Here is a 19,730-nt window from a genome sequence, read left to right on the forward strand (position 1 = left end):
ACCCCCGAATCCTTACACGCCCATTTAAGCCCCTACTTGGTTCTCGCGCATTGAGTATTAATATCAAAGGTATTTATCGTCTTCCTTACTATCATTCCAAAAAAATCGACCTAATTGAATCATCATAAGCTTTTCTTGAAAGTTGTAGGCAATGTTTTAAATCACATCAAAGCAGATGTATGAGCGTCATTAGCCGACAGAAGTCCTTCACTGCCATACAGCTAAAGACGTCAAAAATTCAATTGAACAAAACTGGAAGCAACACAATGCAGACGCAGATAAGTTTGGTTTTCTTTAATGAACGTCGAGGAAATATCAGCGTTGACATTTTGTTGGATCGGCGCAAGTGTGTGTTGTGAGCTCAAGACTTTGGTATGTTTGGCTGGGTCTTATCGCTAGTGCCCGACTCATTGAAAAGAACATTTACAGTAAATGAAGGCTGTCAGGGAGAAATTTCCAAACTCTAGGTTTCCATTTGTCTAGGATACCTGCTTCGGATTGGGAGCTCCTTCCGTCATACTAGAATTGAACAAAATGGCGGACTTCCTGTTAAATTTTGCGCATGTGCTCATTTTCACACGCTTGCAAAAATGATGATGTAATATCCAGAATCATAGTGCAACTCTGACTTTAGAGTATATTTACATTGCGGTCTTTTAATAGCTACTCACACACTCATTGGCCGTCGCCAGCTGCTGGTCCGATGCCCGCCAGGTTACGCTGGGCTCGGCGGGTTCCCCTGGGTGGGATTTTCTCCAACACCACAAAATGTCGCAAAGCAAAAATGGTCTACAATTACTGCTCCTTTCCTCAGTTTGAGTTTTGAAAGCGACGGTGAAGACGTCATGGGTGGCATCGGGATTCGGCAATAAAAGTCACATGACGGTGTTTCGATGACACGTCTTGAGAAAGGACGTTTTGTTGTTTGCCAGCAAATACGTGACGGCCGTTCAAGCCGCATAGTGCTACAAGTTTGTGTTTACTGCTTTTAACCATCTAATTGGTCCCATTCTCCTCCAATCCTAAATGGAGTCCGTCCAAAGTTGAAGAAAAAGACTCAGTCAGGCCCACCGTGCACGGAGATAGATGTTCTTCTTCCAAATGGACTGAGAGCGTTTTATTGCTTTTTCCACTCCCGATGATGGCTGGCTTTCCTTTTACTCCTCCATCTTCAACGTGTCGCTGTTTGGAACAGAGAGGGTTTATTTGAAATGTACCGTGTCTGACAAGACTGATGATTCTTAGAACGTCAGCTTGGTCCTCATCGGATCGACTCATAAATTAAAAGTTGGCTGTTTGGAGGTATTTTATATCAATGTAATTGGCAGCCAGGGCTCAGCTCACTTTGTATCTTATTGAAATGTCTTCATGTTGTCTTAGGTTAGGTGACTCACGCACTGCAAACAATTCCAAATCCTTCACCAGTCACGGTGACTTGCGACTTGACTGCAAACAGCGTCCGGTGATATGGAACAGTGCCAAACGAGTTCACGTCATGACTAAGTGTGCAATAATGTTATCAGATGGGGCAGGGCCTTGTGTCAACAGCCCTCAAGCGTGTTTTTGTGTTTAATCATAATGAGTCAAATGAACTTGATGTATCTTTCCTTGTGCACGGATGGGATGACTGACACAAGAGCAGGCCGGGGTGGACTCTGCACAATTGAGTCATGACAGAAGTGAAACGCAGCTTCCGAATAATAGAGAAGTGAAAGGTCGTACCGTTTGGAAAAAAAGACATTTATATTATGGATGAAAAGAAGAGACAGTATTTGCTTTAGACAGTAGACGTGAATTAGCCACCAAATTATAATTGCAATTGTCCAGATTAAGTGCCCTCTAGTGGCTGGAAGAAACCTCTACACAGACGTTCAAAAAATAGATTTTTTTTAAGCTGCTATTGAATGCTTTAAAAATGATGCTATTGAATGATTCAAAAAATATTATGCATGAATAAATTCTGCGACTGCACTTAGGTGTTAATAAACGCAATAATGAAGTCCGAGTTTGCAGTGGCAAACACTTTTCCAGCAAAAGCTCTCCCGTTTTTCTCATCTAATGTCCAGTTGCACATCATGTGTGTGTTGTCTGCAATGCACGAGTATGTTGCTCCACACAGTGGGAGGAAAGCGAGTGGGGTGCTTCCATATTTGGAAGGTGAATGACAGGGGGAAAGGGGCGGGCTCTTCTGACTCACTTCCTGAGTAGTAAAAAGTTAAAAAAAAAAAAAAAGTAGCCGGCAACTTTTGTTGAGCACACACTCCGTTGGAGCAAAGTGATTTTTATCTTTCCTTCAACAGCAGGAGCAGGAGCAGGCGGAGGCGGGCGACGTCCACGCTCAAGCCGGTCCTGCAGTGCGCGACTGGCGGCTACGTGACACCCGGGTGGCCCGCTGTCAGCTCCCGATTCATACCTGGTAGGAAAGAATGAGCGATATTTCGCCCGTTTTTCTTGCATATTGGGACCCTTGCGCAAGTTGACTTTGAGTTCATGCATGCTCGTCTGCTTCATTCAAACTCTAGTGGGAATGACTTCAATTGCGAGAATAATGCTCGCTCATTAATTGTCCTTTGCCTTGCTTTTAGTTGCTTTGGGATCAATGAGAAGTTATTGATTTTTCTTAAAAGAAGATCAGGTTTCAGGGAGAAATGTTGGGAAGTTACTTTGACACTCAATTCAATGTATATTATTATTATGTGCAGAGATGTTATTAAATTATTAAAGATAATGAGATTGATGAGGAATTGAGATTAAAAAGGAAAATATGTCGTGAGTTAGTTTTTTAATCCTAAAAGAACATTTATTGAATAATTAACTTTTTTAAAAAAAAAAAAATCATATTTGGGGGGGTAAAAAAATCCCCACCTTATTTTAATAACCAAACAATACTCATTGCTTCTTGAAATTAAAACCTATCATATGTGAAAGATAATGTCATGGATATAAAGAGAAAAGTGATAGTTTAATGCTTCTAATCCGAAAGGCAGGCAATGTGATCAATAGTGAGGAGAAAAAAAACATCCCAACATGCTTTTCATTAGACAACTCATCATAATGTGACGTCGGCCACAATGAAAGCGGACGCAGGCATGCCAAGGCTTGATAAGGCCTTACAATATGTCAGAGCTTAGTCAAATTTGCACTTGCACATCAGGGAAAAAAAAAAAATAGAAAAGTTTCCTGTGAAGTGGGCTGGACATCTTCTGAGCCGTGATGTTTTCTTTTCCTCCCGCAGTCTTGCTTTTTCTTCCTTCCTTCTTCTGTCTCAATGCTGTGCATGTATAAAACTTGTAGTGGACAGTGTGTGGAGCTCCTTTAATGGGGTGGGGGGGTTAGGGTCACTAGTAGCTAGCTAGTAGCACCAGCTGCTCATGTCACAAACGTAGAACGGTTAGTGTGTTGTGAAACTCGCTCTTTGTTGAAGAAACAAAAGTACATATTTGAAGTCTGTTTTTCAACCACTCGGGACTGCCGGACACGCAAAAATGGCCTCCCGGCTGCCAAAAAGTTGTCATTCCCTTCCCATTTTAGCATCTTGGAAGCTTTGTCATGTGTTTGTTTGTCTGCCTCCTCTTCCTCTGCTGCTCATAAGAATTCTGTCAGTTTTCCAAGGGTCAGCCCTGCGTGCTAGCTGGAAGCTAGCCAGATGGCCGGCGGCCGGGTCATGGCTTGGCACGGTTTAAAAGCAGCCCCGAAAGAGAAGAAGCAGTCAAGTGCTTGCAGGTGCTTAGAAAGCAAATGGTTCCGTATTGACTCCATAAGACGGAAATCTTGAGCGCCCATCAACAATCCCACAAGTGAATATTCGACCAAGGAAATGGATGACATGAATGACTGCCACGGAGGAGATGTTACATAAAACATCTGTTTCATCCACGTTAAAAGTTGCCTAAGTTCTCACCCAGTTCTTTACATCTAATCAGGAATTGTCTGATACTTTGATGCGGATTGTTGCGGGGGCGCGTCGCTAGCGGCAGGAGTGCGTCTGCATTCTCTGCAAGTGAGGGAAGTGACCTCAGATTTCCTGTGTGGGTGAGCACGGCCAGGTGCTGCGGGTTCTTACCGCCGAGACTTAGGTCTTAGGACCCCCCCCCCTGTGTGAGATAAGCCCCGCCCACTCCGCTCAACCTCGCTTGCTCTCTTTGGATTTTCAAGCAGCATGGTCGTTATATAGTTTACAAATTCTGACTGCTCTGGCGTTGTAATTAAGTTCCTGGTGGGATGTAATTACAAGGCTGCTCATTTGAAAAGAAACGTCGCTCGGAATGACACATTATGGGAAATGTTGGATGGATGATAATTATAGACACTTGTTAAATATGGGTGAAGAAAGCGACCTTTTGCTGCACTGCGAAAGGCCACCCGGCTTCGGTGCTAGTTTTGCTTCCATTGGCTTAGCAGTCGGTCAACGGTGGCACATGTAAGACATTTAACCAATGGCTCGGCTCCAATCAGTGTTTCCCCATCAGCCGTCCCACATGGAACAGATGTTGTTTGGACGCGGGAATGCTGTCCATTCACCGTCTTGTCAATGAGTCAGCTGCGACTGCTTTCCCGTACTTTGAGGAATGAGGCAATCGTCTACTTGTCGCTCATCCTTTGTTTTCGAGCCAGGTTTTATCGGTGTGTCTTAGCCCCTTTCGTACAACCCATCAAAACCAGATACACCGTGTGAATGTTCTTCTATGTGAATGTAATAGATAGATAGATATATATAATACATGTACATATCCAAACTTTGCTGATTTCTCTGCGCAAAAGGCAAACACTTCTTTCTTCATTTGTGTGACAGGAGCCAAACAAAGTTCATGCCCTGACAAGGTATGTAGCCAGATCTGCACAGCACGTCCGCAGCTAACGGTACAAATCATGTCATCATAGGAAAACATGCTGCCATACAAATAACTTGGCTGCAGGCGAGACTAAATCTACAAATAATCAGCAGTGTTTTCGGACACAACCTGTAATTTGACGCGTAATGGTACCGCGGACTGCGGCTAATGGGCTAATCATAGCACACCCGATGGCTAATGGAGGGGAAAATACTGCTAGGTGCAGAGAATTTCTCGTATGAATGAGGTCAAGCAATGCCATTTTTTTAGCGGGCTCGCTTTTTCAAGGATTTTAGCGCCCAATCTTTCCTGAATGAGATCCATGTCATTGTTCGCGCATAACTTCAAGAGCGCTAACATTCCTCTCGCTAACAGTACAATTGCGGCTCGGCAAGATGAAACAAGATCCAGAATGTGACTTGTTAGGCCGCAGTGCTCTTGGCGAAACCTTTCGCCGCCGCTCTTTCAGTCAAGTATTCACAAGCTTTTGGCGTTAGCGCTCTCACTTTTTTGTCTGAGCTGCGTGCTTCGACAAGCTCCAAGTCGCTGGCGAATTAGCGACGTACGCACCTAGAGAAATCATTTCCAGGTTGGCGCCACCGTTCTCCAATTTCTACCCGGACCGTCCCCTCCCCACCCCACCCCACCTTGGTGTGATGCAAGCCTTAGCCTCCATAAATGGCAGACAGTGTCCTTGGCGTGGCTATAAAAGGACTTTGGCTCCTGGACCGACGGATGCTTTGCAGATTTACGACAGGGACGAGCTAAACGGAGATTTTCTTGGCTTCTGGTGGGCGCTAATATGAAAGGGTGGGTGACTTGAGGAAAGGAGCGGCCCGGCGGGAACGTCGTTATCGCCCGCAGGCCTGTCTGTTATCAAGGTGTCAGGTGGAAAAAAATTGAACAGACGTCAAATACAAGTCCTGCGCCGCAGAGTTTACTCAGTGCGTAGCACCTCTTCACCCTGGAGAGCTTTTCACAACTTTCCACACTTGAAGCTAGGAAGTTGTTCAGCTGAGCTCAGGATCTTGGCTTCTGGCACTTTTATTTATTTTATTTATTATTTGTTTATTTGATTTTCGTTTTTATTTCATTAAAACAAAGTTATTTTGTTCGCATGCTTCGCCAACAAGTTTGCGCCTGTTTTTGTACTTTTGCAAATCAGGCCCAGGGCGGGCTCCGTGGGCAAACATCCCGAGCTCGATGTGATTTGCAGGTTGTGTCAAACGCCGCCGTATTTCACCGTAACGATACTTCACATAGCATGTCCTAGCTTCTTTTTTGTGTGTCGGGTTGGGGGACGGGTAAAGGTCGCTGGAATTTCTGCAAGCTAAGTGGGAAATGTTTGAATGACGGCGGGGTTCGCTGAGTAAACGACGCGCGGGAGGAGGCGTGCCCGCTTAGCAGCTGTCACCACATTTGCCTGAAAGTAATCACTCGTAGATTGTATTGCGCAGGTCGGCCGGCCGGCCAGCCGGCCTCAAACCGCTCGTTGCTAAATTCTGTTTGTCAAAGCCACAAAGGCGCAGATGCGCAAACATCGGAAGGCTTGATGAGCTGCTTTATGAAAGGAGAGAAAGTGAATCACCTAAGCAAGAAGAAATCAAAGTGTTTCAGCCACGTTCCTGTTGTTATCTTATTGCGAGAATCGTGTTCGATGTTTGCTTTGTGGGTTTTTCTTCAACAATGCCGCACACACACAAAAAAACCCAGTGATCCGCATTCCTCTCAAGGGTCTGGCAAACATCACTGAATTGTTTTCACCTCGACGTCTTTGCTTCATACGTTAGCAATTCTGCCCCCCACCCCCGCCCTGCTTTAATGGGCCAAAACATCCCAGCTTCAAAAAAAAAAAGAACCACTTCCAACGCCGGCCGTGGAAGTGAGATCAATGAGTAAAATAAAGGCCAGACGGTGAGCAAAGCAAAGCGAGAGAAGGGTCTATGACACAAGCGGCATGACTTCACCCTGGAAGTATTCGGGCCCCCTCCCTCCCTCCCTCCCTCCCTCCCTCCCTCCCTCCCTCCCTCCCAACCAACAGCACCAGCGCCTCATCCCTTCCCTTTCGCATGGCGAGTGGAAAGACTTTGGGCTTTAATTACCGCCGGAGAAAGAGTGGAGGCTAAATGGCCCGGATTGACAAGTCGTGCATGATGATGACAATCAATGAATGCAAGCTGATTGGTCGGAGGAATGGATGCTTCAGGAAAGAGGTGTTAGGGTTGAGCTAACGATGCGATCATTCAGCGCTCAGTAAAGTATGGCTTGTGGGCCACACATGGCCCATTCCGTACTTCAATCCGGCCGACAAGGCGTTTGGATTATCAAGACATCTGTGATATTGCTTTAAGTACATATACATAGTCAACTCATATTTATTTATTTATGTATTTATTTATTTATTTATTTATTTATTAATTTATTTATTACGTGACCAGAGACAGGACCAGCGTTCAACTGGTGCCGTTATCAGTCTTCACCAAAGCACCTGTTTTGTGTGTATTTTTTATTTTTTTTAAACGCCGTCTTCCCATTTTTTAGCAACAGCGGCAGCACAGACTTTTGCATTTTATCACTGGTAATGAATTAGGTGTGGAAGACGAATAGTGTTTTGCATGCTTGCATGATAAAGAAAATGCGCTGGACGTGGGAAAGATAAGGCGCTGATGGATTGCAATTCCGCTTTGGCAAAGTCGACAAAGTCAGGATCTCGGTACTCGTGCCTCCGGAGACCTCAAGAAAACTTGTGATAAATCCGCCGTGATGTATTGTCCACCAAGGGGAGCTTTGCTTTTTTTGATAGCTGTAATCACTTTGAGGTCATTTTGATGTTTACATATTCCACCGTGTCACCACCTAATCTTGTGATTGAGTCAACTAAGCCAGCAATTTATGCTTCATTCTCTCGTGTGTATATGTCACGGACAAAACATGGGATGGGATATCTATATCATCTAGGTCTGGTATCATTTTTTTTCCCCTAATAATACTATTGTGGCTTCAATGTTTTTTTTAGTTTATTCAGAAATCTAAGTAGCGTCTCGTTGTATTTAGTTCAATCATTGTTTTACGTTTTTTTCCGATGGTATACGGTGTAAAGAGTTTGAGAATTACATGGTAGGAAAAGCCAGCGATAGTAAATATTAGTGGCTTGAAAGAAATGGTGGCCGCTTGTGGATGCAGCTGTTGTCTGTCTGCACTTTCCTCATTTGAACCTCTGAGTCCACCGTTAGCTCTGCTATGTTTGTTTTTCTACTTAAAGCAGCGACAGGCTTTGTGTGTTCACGTGCTTGCCAGAGCTTTTAAAGTGTTACAGTAAAGCCTCAGTCACTATTCATTCATGGGACAGGGACTTAGCGCTGCCGCAATTAGCATCAGTTAGTCATTGACGCCCCGGATAAAATGATTTCGGTTTGCCCACAGTGATGGTTTCAACCACAATGTATGATCCTGAAACACTCTCCTGCTGTTTTAAACATTAGACTTCAACAAAAATGGCTAAAAGCTGATTTGATTCCCAAAATCCTACTAACAAATGAAGCTAACGTTAGCGGCTCCCTCACAGCTCTCCTATTAGCTCGAGCTTTGGCGCCAAATTGTACCGATTTTTCCATCAAATATCAGCACAGACCACAGAAGATGCATTTGCGAATAGCGAACCCCAGAGGTTCACCGTATTTCCATTTAGCGACGATGCTAACGAGTTCCCACCCAATTTGACTTCCTACAACAAATCTTTTGTGTTTTATCGCAATGATTTGGAAGTGGTCCACAGGGGAAGTTCATCTTAAAAGATTTGACCCTTTGCGCCACAAAAATGTATTATGTTTAACAGTCCGTCTTGCTAAAGTGACACTTTTACGCGCCTGCAGTCCGACCCGATTCCCTGAATATGTTTCGGCATGTGTTGCTAAATGCGCCGCTGTGTTTTTTCTGGCACGTTTGCGCACGGCCACGGCATCCCGCATAAAACGGCGGGCCAAGCGCCTCGCTGTGTAACGAGCGGCAAACGTCACCGGTGAAGGAGTTTATGATGGTGCGGTGTGAGGACGGTGTTTGCACGTTGCCGCGGTGATGTGCCTGCGAGCTTTGTATGACCCAAATGTACTGGAAATGACTTTGAGGATCGTCATCCTGTTAGCTGCTCATTTTGGCAGGTGACTTGGCGGATTTCTGGGCCAACAATGACTTGATGTCTCTTTTTGTGAACCCTTCGTCGAGGTTAAGAGGAAAATGAGAGATTGAGCTCACTTATTAGCAAACTGGGACTCACTGCATTTCTCATTTGAGTTTTCAAATGAACCAATCCGGCATTTAGAGAGCTTTGCCGCTAACACGTAAGTGGTAATGTTGGCTTTGTAAATCCATTCTTGCGTCGGCATTAACCTTCAAGGTCAGCGCAGCCACGAGCCACAAGTAATTGCAAGCAGTTGTGTGGGTGGGTGTATGCGCCGTACGCGGGTCAGAGCGCTGAGTCGGCGGGTCTTTGAGACCCCCTCTACGTCCGGGCCTATTTTTGTGCTGACTCTGCAACAGAAGACCACCGGTCCGTCCAACCTTGCAGTTAGCCTTGATGTCTGCCGCCTTTCTTATCACCATCAAGCGTGATGGTGAATCAACTCTTGGATCAAAGCGGCGCTTTTGCTCTGGAACTTTCTGAGCTGCCAAGTCGTTAGCTGGTTGGGAGTTGTACTTCGAATTCTGGAAACATTTGGCACACCCCTATTCTAGTCTTATTCACAAATCCCTACGACGCTTGAAAGTGGCTTTGGATCTTCACCCAGCGGATCTCATGGTGTCCTACTATGTCCACTTCAAAACAATTGAAAAATGTTGTGCTCATAAAGCATCTAAAAAAAACAACTGGATCCTCAGATTTAAAATAAATATAAATAAGAACGTCCTTGGTTTATTCCGAGCCAAATTTGTCGAAATGTAACTCTCACTACTTTTACTGCCATTTTCCATTTCAGCTCAGTGCTAGCATATATTTGCCCTGACAGCTTTACGCCGTCCTACTTGTTAGGAAGCGACGCGTCCTCGTGTGTTTACCATCCCAAAGTAAGTCCAGTGGAGCAGTTAGCCAGCGAGCGAGCGAGCGAGCTGTCAAAATCATCCATCCACCGTGTTCTGCTTTTCAGATTCCCGACGTCTTTTCTCACCCTCTCGTCGCTCCTTCTGTTGTCATCTAAACATATACCAGGAAAGAAACGGGGAGGGACAACCTTGCATTCTCCAGGCAGTGACTCTCCGAATAAGTGGAAGGCACACAGGAGTCCGCTGCATAGTTTCTTCAATGCAAACCAGATGTCAGGCACTAATGCATGGCAGCATTTTTTTTTTTAAACTCAAAGGAAGACAAATGTAGGGCAAAAATGCAGCCAGTGTAAAAATAAATTCACGTTCATTCCACGCATCTTCAAACTTGCTTCATGGTGGTTTGACAGGAACTGTATGATTTGGAGGCCGCCGTGATTGTTATACCTTGAAATTGAGTCTCGGGGTGAAGCGGGATTATGACAAATGGACTCATTCCATGTAGAACTAAATGAGCGCTATGCGATTTGTCTTCTGGATACTTGTTTATCTGCATTATTTTGGGAAGAATTGTTTGGTTTAAAGGACATAGCTTCTATGTGTCATTTCAGCTGAGTCATGATTTGAAATCAAAACACATTGATGAATAATTTCTCCCTCGTGTCAAATGTCCTCATGTGGCGATATACGCTTTCTGTCAAATAAACGAGACGACGGAGTACATTTGACTCATTTTCGGAGGTGGCTTTAAGTGTTGGTTCCTGCACGCCATTTGTCACGCTGAGGACCGCGCTCCCTCATCCTGCACTGTCCCGAAAAATAATATCCACCTAATCCCTCGGACAGTGAGTCATAAACACACGTTACGAAGCATTAAGATCTTCTGGTGCAATTGGCGTACTTGACTTTTCCCATTCGTCAGCGCATGGAACATCTCCACGCTCATCAAGGAATGAATATCTCCATTCTTTGCCTTGAGAGGAAGCAACACGTAAACCGTGTGGGGGAAGGGGGGGTTGACATCATTCTTTATTTTTTCATGCGCTCAACTCAAAAAGCCTCAAATGATATAGTCCCATGTCCAGATCTGAACTTTCTAGTCAGCCAAAGAAGCTGGACTGTGTTCTGGAAGATGTCCAGGCAGCGGACAAGCGCGCCAAGTGATGGGACGTGTTTATCCTTCTTCTCTGTTCCTTTTCATCCACGTTTGATTTAAGAGCGGCCTTGGGGTTAAAGCTCTGGCTTCAGACTTGATTTACCTCCGACGGTGCCCGGCTTGGGTTTCCTGGCGCTCACTTTCCTCCCACTGAGATTTCCTCGCTGGTTCTTTGTGCAGAGTTTGTCTTTGAAGGCAGCAAAAGATTCCGACGTGCCTTGGATTGAGTCATTTGTTGTGTTGTTGTTTTTTGATGATACTAAAGGGAGATGTCTGCTCTGAATAAGTGACAAGAAATGATTGCATTGCTGTAATTATGGTGAATTAAGGTGGAACTTGTACACTCACGGGCTTCAGCCTGTTTTGGAATGATTTGCCCGGGGCAATTGTTTCTCGTCGTTCTGTTTATTTCTCTTGTGCAAGGTGAAGATGATTATATGTAACTGATAAGAGAACCTGTTGCATTAATCATCTTATCTTGTCATGTCATGTTGAACACATTTTTATTTCATTGAATTTGTATTGAATTCATTTTTTAAATGTCATTTTTTATGGAATGTTTTTTATTTATTTTAATTTAATTGCTTCATTGAATGTGGTATAGATTTGATTTATTTCTTATTTCTCATTCCAGGGTACTATTTGTGACTTTGCGTGTGTATGGCTTTAAAAGTTGGATCCGGAAATGATCTTTGATGGCCAAGTGATTCTTTTACTCATACGACACATAATTGTGCCCGTGTGTGACCCTCCCTGGAGTATTTCTGGGCGTTGTGTTTATTTCTATTTGGCAATGTGGATCATTGTGGCGATCATGAAACTTTTGTCAAGGCAGAATGGCGTTCCAGTAATGGTATGAAATTTGCGCAGGTACTAGCATTGAGCTCTTCAGCGGCCTTGCTATGTTTACGCCAGGTGGTGAAATTCATCCGGCACACCCATGCGCCGTGGCCTTCCTTTTGCCTTAAGCACATGTTGCACTTTGGCCTCGCCGCTGCGGCTTGTGCAAAACCCAAAAGCCTCAGCGTGTTATTCCTTCCTCGCGACTCTTTAATTTAGCCGTGAACCTTGCGACTTCCCGGCTTTTTATTTGTTTTCAAATATCCGTCCGTAAGATAGACGAGAAATGCCAAGGCCGGCTTAGTCTAGTGGGTGAAATCCCTTCCCGATTGGCAAACGAGGGAAAGTTCAGGGCCAATGGGGAGACTGACTGCATGTATGCTGTCGCCGGGAGACTCGGTACGCTCTGTCCGGGTCCGGTCCGGTCTTGTCCGGTCCCACCGGCGAGCCGGCTAATCCCCGGCAGCCCAAACTCTTTTTACGCTCCGTTTGATTCCAAATGTGTTTACTCCCTGCAGGAAAAAAAAGCCTGTCTGCTCATTCCTCCTCCCCCTTCCTGTTGAATCAAAATAAAAAAGTGTTTTATAAAGACTAGACAAAGCATGGGACAGACAGCGTGTTGTGTTGTATCAACAGAGAGAGATCCTCTTGACCGCAACAGGCATGACTGAGTCCTGCCTGGGAAAACAAAGCCACTGCACTGCGCACACACTCCACTGTATCGGCTCTCTCAATGGCAAACAGGCAAAGCACAGGGATTTGCGCTAGAGGGGTTTGCTTGCTGGATGCAAATTTTGGAATTCACACCTGTGCTCCAGTTAAATATAAATGAAATGTACAATCTTTCCAAGAAATACAATCACACAAGTTTTCTAGTTTCTCATTCATCCCGTGTAAGCTTTCATGTACAACATATTTGATACAGTTCAGTTGTATTTAACTTTCTAGTCCAATACATATAATCTTGAAGAACACTTTGTACACATTTCTTTAGATATAAAAGTGACATCCAATCCATTTTAGTTGCATGATTATTTAAACGGGAAGTCAAGTCAATTTTTGAATTCTTCGCATTCACCTAATCAATGTGGATCCACTTGAAGGAAAAGAAAAGCATGTCAACAGCCAGTCACGCTGACCCATATAGCTGCGCTCGCTCAATATTTGACTTTCCGTCTCGGATGAACTCTGGCGGGAATCACTGCAAAGAAAGGAATTCTTGATCCCGAGCCCCGTTTAGCTCGCTGCAATGCTGCAATTAAACTCGGCGTGTCGTCTCGCGTGGACTCCTCAGCTCCGATTACTTGGGAAACCGGTCACGGCTCTGGTATTTAGCAACGTTCCTGACCCGCTCCGAGGTTCTGAGTCAGCGAAGGAAGATGGAGCCTTGCCGGGAAGCTTGCGCATATACAGTAGTAGCGGGAGATCCAAAAAGCCCTGGGAGGCCTGCCTGGATTCTGGAGTTCACCGTGACCCAGATCCAGCCCCTCAAGGGTCACTGAACCCACGTCATGCTCCCCCCCGCCTCCTCGCTCTCTGTTTTCGTGCCATCGGGAGTTCATTTAACCCCGGCGTTGGCCAGTCCAACCCGAAATGGGAACAGGTCAAAACAAGCCCTTTTGTTGCTTCTGAAGTAACGCACGTTTACCTATCGGGCTCGGTGATCTCCGCCCGAGACGTTGCCATCGGTTGCTCCAGCGACTTGACAGATACTTCATCGGACGTGATTGTTTGTTATTCTTGCTCAGAGCCGCGTCTCTCTGGGAAGCCTACAAAAACAAGCTGAGGCTTTCTGGCCAAGAAATAAGCCAGCCTTGGGAACAACAGCCTTATTGGGCCTTTGCACTTCCCGTACGTCGGGTGTCATGAGTGGAAAATAGTCTTTCAACACCAAAACGTTTCTTGATAGACTTCCTGTCCATTTGTACCATTTGAAAGTTGTCAAAGTCAAGGCCCGGCCGGGGGCCAGGTCTGGCCCGCCAAGGCAGTGTTTCTTAATAAAATATCAAAAAGGGTTCCACTGTAAGACTTTTTCATGCCATTAAATGACAACAGTAGCCTTATTTGCTTAAAAAAAAAAGACTTTTTCATGCCATTAAATGACAACAACAGTAGCCTTATTTGCTTAAAAAAAAAGACTTTTTCATGCCATTAAACGACAACAACAGTAGCCTTATTTGCTTGAAAAACAAAAAAAAAGACTTTTTCATGCCATTAAATGACAACAACAGTAGCCTTATTTGCTTAAAAAAAAAAGAAAAATGTCAGGGAGTTGTCAGCACCCTTTCCAGCTCACGCCTCCTTTGTTTTCATATCTGGCAAGCACATACTGTACATAGCTGCTGCCAGTGCTGGCAACTCACTTCCAATCTGCAGTGTAAATCCAGCCTGACACTACTTGTCTTACCCAGAAGTGAGGTCATCATTCCCGGTCCTGCCTGCCGGCCTGCCTGCCTGCGGTGGGAACGGACCCAACCTGCGGAGGGTCGGCGGCATCACTTATCGCCGGGCTTCGCTCCAGCGGTACCGTCATGTTTAGGCAAGCCGATACTGTTGTCGCCGGCCGCCATTGTTCCGCCCGCTCGCTGGCTGGCTCGGCGTGTCCGTAGACGTAACACGTGCCGCTCCCGTGTTACATGCTGACAAGTTGGACTGTTTCAAACCGGGGGAGTAGTGACCCGTAAAGAAGTCAGGGGGTGGCGATCCGTTGGACCCCCTCCATGACTTAGTGAATCCGCTTTATGATGTCATGCCCTCGATGATGTCATTTTCTCTGATCAATATTCCCGCTTTCCTCTCTTTCTCACGTCAGGCTGACAACCCGAGCGAGCGACCCACCCACAGACCGAGCGATCGAGCAAGCGCCCCCCCGCCGCGATGGCCGACCGCTTCGACTGCGACAACTGCAAGGAGTCCCTGTACGGCCGCAAGTACATCCAGTCGGACGAAACCCCTTACTGCATCCCGTGCTACGACAGCCTCTTCTCCAACACGTGCGACGAGTGCAAGGAGCTGATCGCCCACGACGCCCGGGTGAGCGAGCGCTCCGTTTACTTTCTAACTAGCCGCTAACTGACTGGGCTCCTCGTATCCCTCCCGTAGCGGTGATTTCATTTTCCGCTTTTGCCCCGACGATGGAGTCTATATTCTGCCCTTATTTGGAGATGCGTTCTTTGCATTGGCGAAAACCTATTCACGCCCGTTTTAACGACAGGAAGCTGGTGATTTACAGCTTGCCGAATGGCGTGTGCTTTCTTTGAACCTGCGCTAGTTATAAACAGCCGCAGGAAACATGAAGTCGTGGCTAGAATCGGGAGCAGCTCGTAGTGACTGCGCATCATCTAGGAGAGTGTCAATCGTGAATGACGATTTCTTTTCGATTGATCGCCATTGGTGTCGTGGGTGATGTGGACCTGATCTTGTTCCCCTCCTAGGAGCTCTTTTACGAGGACCGGCACTACCATGAGCACTGCTTCCGCTGTTTCCGCTGCGAACGCTCGCTGGCGGACGAGCCCTTCACCAACCAGGAGGACGCGCTGCTCTGCAACGACTGCTACTGCAACGAGTTCTCGTCCAAGTGTGTCGCGTGCGACAAGATCGTCATGCCAGGTGAAGGTCAAAGCGGGGTCATTTGCTCATTTAGTGCTGGCCTTTGGTTCCATTATAAATCTAGAAATACTCGGTGGGCCGGATCAAAGAACAGCGCTGAACCCATGGGGTCCGCCGACCCTATTTTGGTCACCCCTGTATTCGAATGTTCACGTGTAACTTCTGTTGTAGTTGCCAAAGAGAGTGATGCTTCGATTTGTCATTTTCCAAACATGTCATGCGTACGGCTTTTCCACAGATCGGGAAGAAACAGTCAGTCTGGGCCTGAAAACCGCAGCGTCATCGTAAGGCTAAGCAGCAAGTCGAATAAGATCAATAAAAAAAAAAACAAGCACCAAAGTGGGAGAAGATGGATTATTCAGTGACACAAACTATGGGGGGAAAAAAATCACCTCAATCCATCCTGTGCGGTGGCCAGCCGCCACTTTCCAACAGAGTATGTGCGGCCGGCCTGTGGTCTTTTCATTTCCAATCAATCAAACTGGCTTTTTCAAGCATTTCTGCACTTCTAGCACATGATTTCAAACAGCGCAAAGATACCAATGCTCCGTTGAGTTGTTTTTCTTCTACACATTTGGCATGTGCTCCTCAGGTACCAGGAAGTTGGAGTACGCAGGTTCCACGTGGCACGAGGGCTGCTTCGTCTGCCACGCCTGCGAGCAGCCCATCGGCTCCAAGTCGTTCATCCCGGAGAAGGACGAGCACTACTGCGTGGCGTGCTACGAGGACAAGTTCGCGCCACGCTGCACGCGCTGTAAAAAGGTTCGTCGTCGCCTGGCACAAAGTAGCCCGAGCTGAGTGACGCTTGCATTTACCGTGTCCTGGATCTTCTCAGACCCTGGCTAAAGGCGGCGTGACGTACCGGGACGAGCCTTGGCACAAGGAGTGTTTTGTGTGCAGCGGCTGTAAAACGCAGCTGGCCGGCCAGCACTTCACCTCGCGTGACGACAACCCCTACTGCCTCAAGTGCTTCGGAAGCCTCTACGCCAAGAAGTGCGAGGCCTGCAGCAAACCCATCACAGGCGAGAGAATCTCTTCTTGTTAGTATGACCGCTTTGGTGGTCGGCCGTGTTTACGGCTGATATTCACAAACAAATGCCGCAAGCTTCGCTTTTAGCGTTTGTTAGATCGTTGCGATGCTTCACCATGGGCCGGCCGGGCGGCCTTGTTGTCTTTGTGTTGCCTTCATGACAGCAACTTCTCCTTTGGGATTTATACGCATATCCCCGGTGGGACGGTCATCCAGAAATAAACGTGTCGTTCCGAACGACCGGAGGTTCCCTGATGGCTTTTCCCACTGGTGTTAAGTCGGGAGGGAGGGAGTGTGGCGACTTGCCGTGGAGAGCTGGACCTCAGTTTCCACACTGAGGAAATGATTACATGATGTTTCAAATTTATTCGAAAGTGGGTCACGCTCACTTTGGGATGCTCGGAAAACAGATGAAAAGGAAAAACGTCTCTAAGTTTTCACTTCAAAGTATTTTCCAAGTGTTTTATTTGCGTATTTGTGTAAATTTGCGCCGTTGACTCGCCAGCTAGCAGCCGATTGACCGAATGCTATGCATTGACCAGGTGTTTTATCCGCGACCTAATGTTAGTCACTAGCTTGCTAATTGCTACGCAGGTTGTCTGTCATTTGTTATCATTGGCCGATTATCGATTATCAGCAACCGGAGCCGCTGACTGGTAACCGAGTGCGAACATGAGTGGCAGGTCGTAAGGTCGCTAACTTGTAGCTGATGTTGACTGTCGTGTCGCCCTTTTTCCAGGCTTCGGCGGAGGCAAGTACATCTCGTTCGAGGAGCGCCAGTGGCACCAGCCATGCTTCACGTGCACGCAGTGCTCCGTGTCACTGGTGGGCGCCGGCTTTTTCCCTGACGGTGAGCGCATCTTATGCCGCGACTGCCACAAAGGCTTATAAAGAGCCACAAAGTGAATTCCACTCGACTGGTGTGTGTCATGGCCAAAGTTTTTATACCCAGCAAGGTCATACAGGGAAACAAAAAAGGCAACAAACTTTATACAGTGTAGGGCTTTAAAACATGTATAATATTTAGTATCAAAATAACTTCTTGAATAAATAAATGATTCCAACTGGGGCTAATTTGAGTGCAAAAATAACACAAAAGTTAAAGAAAAACAATTCTGAGCAGTTTAACATTATGAAAAGTTTAATTTTGCACTTTTTTGGACAATCATGCTACCATGTTGAGTGCACATAAAAAAAAAAACAATACAAAAACATGGCACAAAACCACTTTTTTATGTGATTGCTGAATCTTTTTGCTATTTTTTTTCCTCTTCATTTTCTGCTAATTGTTTTTGATAAGTGGACCTTTCTTCATTATTTTTCCAAGGAATTCTTTTTAAATCGAGCATGTCCTGTAATATCAATTGGTCCCTCGTAGGATGCTAGCAAGTCAGAAGAGAAGAATTCAAAGGATAAAACATTTCTATGACTTGTGCAATTCGGACAAATTGTTGTCAAAGTATTGAGAAAAAAAAATGGTTGCATTGTTTTAATAAGAAAGTATCAAGTGTCACTTTTGGTTAGCCAGCATTCCAAAAAGTCTCACTCATTGTGTCCAAAATATTTTCAACATACAAATTCAGTATTTTCTCACTCTGCTGGCCCCAATTTCCCTTTTTTTTTTTTTTCTAACTATTTTACATTTTTAGCATCTGACAATTATAGTCAAAAAGATGCTGAGTATGCATGTCTTACTTTTTATTTTTATTTTGTTGTATTTGTCGCTGCATCTCCAAATTTTGTGCATTTATTTTTTTTTATTATTATTTCTGTTCCCCCAAAACAGCAGATATTTTTATGTATAGTTAACAAAACCCTGTGACAAAAGCTTTGTGAATCATTCTGAAGTGTTTTAATATACGTTTTTTTTAAGTACATTTCAGTATTTGGCAGGGTTTCTACTTTAGGTTTATAGGCTGTTTTGTTTCGTTTTAATATTTTTTTCCTTGAGTTTTTCCTTATTTTAAAAACGTATTTGTTTTTTATATTTAGGGTTTTATTTTATCTATTGTATTTTTCACTTTTCTTTTTTATCTGTTCATTTTTGTTGAGTATTTGTAGGGGGAAAAGATCATGTAATATATAATGTAGGGTGTCTCATAATTAAGCAACATGCGGTGAGCGTTGGAGGCTTACATGGGATCACTATTTGGCAAGCACTTGAGCCTTCCCATGTGTTTGCAAACAATTGATATCCACTAAAGAAAAAGAAAAACTTTGATATGGACAAGCAAAATAACAAACCAAAAACTTTGACACACAAAATTTGGAGCTTCTTGTTGTTCTTATTCATTTCTTTTTTTTAAAAGTATTAAAAATACACACACACACACACACACAATGATATATAGTATATATTTCAGCTTTGATGCTGGTGAGTCAGAGTTGGCAAATGTGCATTTGTTTTTGTATTGGATGGGGAAAAAGAAGCCATTGTTTTAGTTGTAAACACAATGGTTGTGTTTGGAAATAAATGAAATCATGTGGATTATATTGCATGTTTTGTCACTTGAAAAATGGTGGTGACTTTGGCAAAACACTTTTAACACGTTTGCGTTCTTGCCCTAAGTGACAAGAAGCTTGCACCTACATATATATTTATGCTGAGTCGACTGTTTCACCACCCCGATGGTGTACACATGGAATAACAGATGCACTCTCCCCACCGCCGTTTGAGATTTTTTCACCAAAAAAGGAAATGGAAAGCTCGGGTGGGTGGAGGAGGGGGTGCTAGAAGTGTGGGAGCCAGCGAGCGAAGGAGGAAGAGAGGAGGGAGGATGTTCACATCTGGACTCGACACTTTCGGGGGAGGGGGGGCAGCTTTTTGCAGGAAAGACAAGACGAGACAAGAGGAGGAAGAAAGGTCAGTGGGAAAAAGCGGCCCTCGCTCGGTATGTTGGCGGCACCCCGAATATAACTTTTGCTCCAAGCAGCACAACTAAGTAGTGGGAGTTGCTTCAAATGTGTCTACTATGGGTTCTTGGGACTTTTTGGACTATCCTGTTATGATGTCCACCTCATTTTGTGTTGATAGGTGAAGCTAGCTGTTTTGTTTTTGAACTGTGAATGAGCAAACCTTGAGCGTATTTTGTGTTGGATGCAGACATTTGTATTCAATGTCTTCAGAACGACAGGCCCTTGTCCAAATCCCCATGCAAGTTCAACACTTTGGATTGTGCTGCCTCCTTTTGCACACATTCAACACTGCAGCTCCAAAACTGTCTCG

The 19,730-nt window shown here is 45.1% G+C and overlaps 1 protein-coding gene and 1 long non-coding RNA gene across 2 annotated transcripts; one reads left to right on the forward strand and one right to left on the reverse strand.

Annotated features, from left to right (window-relative positions):
* Window positions 1-2,228: 2,228 nt before the first annotated feature.
* Window positions 2,229-18,997, forward strand: fhl3a (four and a half LIM domains 3a). Its single transcript, XM_088387182.1, has 6 exons — window positions 2,229-2,416; window positions 14,678-14,898; window positions 15,300-15,474; window positions 16,067-16,236; window positions 16,310-16,496; window positions 17,244-18,997. Exons 2-6 carry the CDS (start codon window positions 14,743-14,745, stop codon window positions 17,393-17,395), a joined length of 840 nt encoding a protein of 279 aa, XP_088243308.1. The 5' UTR covers window positions 2,229-2,416; window positions 14,678-14,742; the 3' UTR covers window positions 17,396-18,997.
* LOC148391542 (uncharacterized) lies at window positions 12,734-14,537 on the reverse strand. Its single transcript, XR_015860866.1, has 2 exons — window positions 14,068-14,537; window positions 12,734-14,003 (listed from the first exon to the last, which is right to left on the reverse strand). It is a non-coding gene; the product is annotated as an uncharacterized LOC148391542 (long non-coding RNA).
* Window positions 18,998-19,730: the final 733 nt, after the last annotated feature.

Source organism: Syngnathus floridae, chromosome 10, assembly GCF_059516105.1.
Source record: "Syngnathus floridae isolate MCC-2025c chromosome 10, RoL_Sflo_1.0, whole genome shotgun sequence".
NCBI classification, from domain to species: Eukaryota; Metazoa; Chordata; class Actinopteri; order Syngnathiformes; family Syngnathidae; genus Syngnathus; species Syngnathus floridae.

Coding starts and splice junctions, on each gene's coding strand:
- fhl3a (XM_088387182.1), top strand. CDS start 14,743: ATGGCCGACCGCTTCGACTGCGACAACTGCAAGGAGTCCCTGTACGGC. Junction 14,899..15,299: donor TGATCGCCCACGACGCCCGG/GTGAGCGAGCGC, acceptor TTCCCCTCCTAG/GAGCTCTTTTACGAGGACCG. Junction 16,497..17,243: donor CTGCAGCAAACCCATCACAG/GCGAGAGAATCT, acceptor CCCTTTTTCCAG/GCTTCGGCGGAGGCAAGTAC.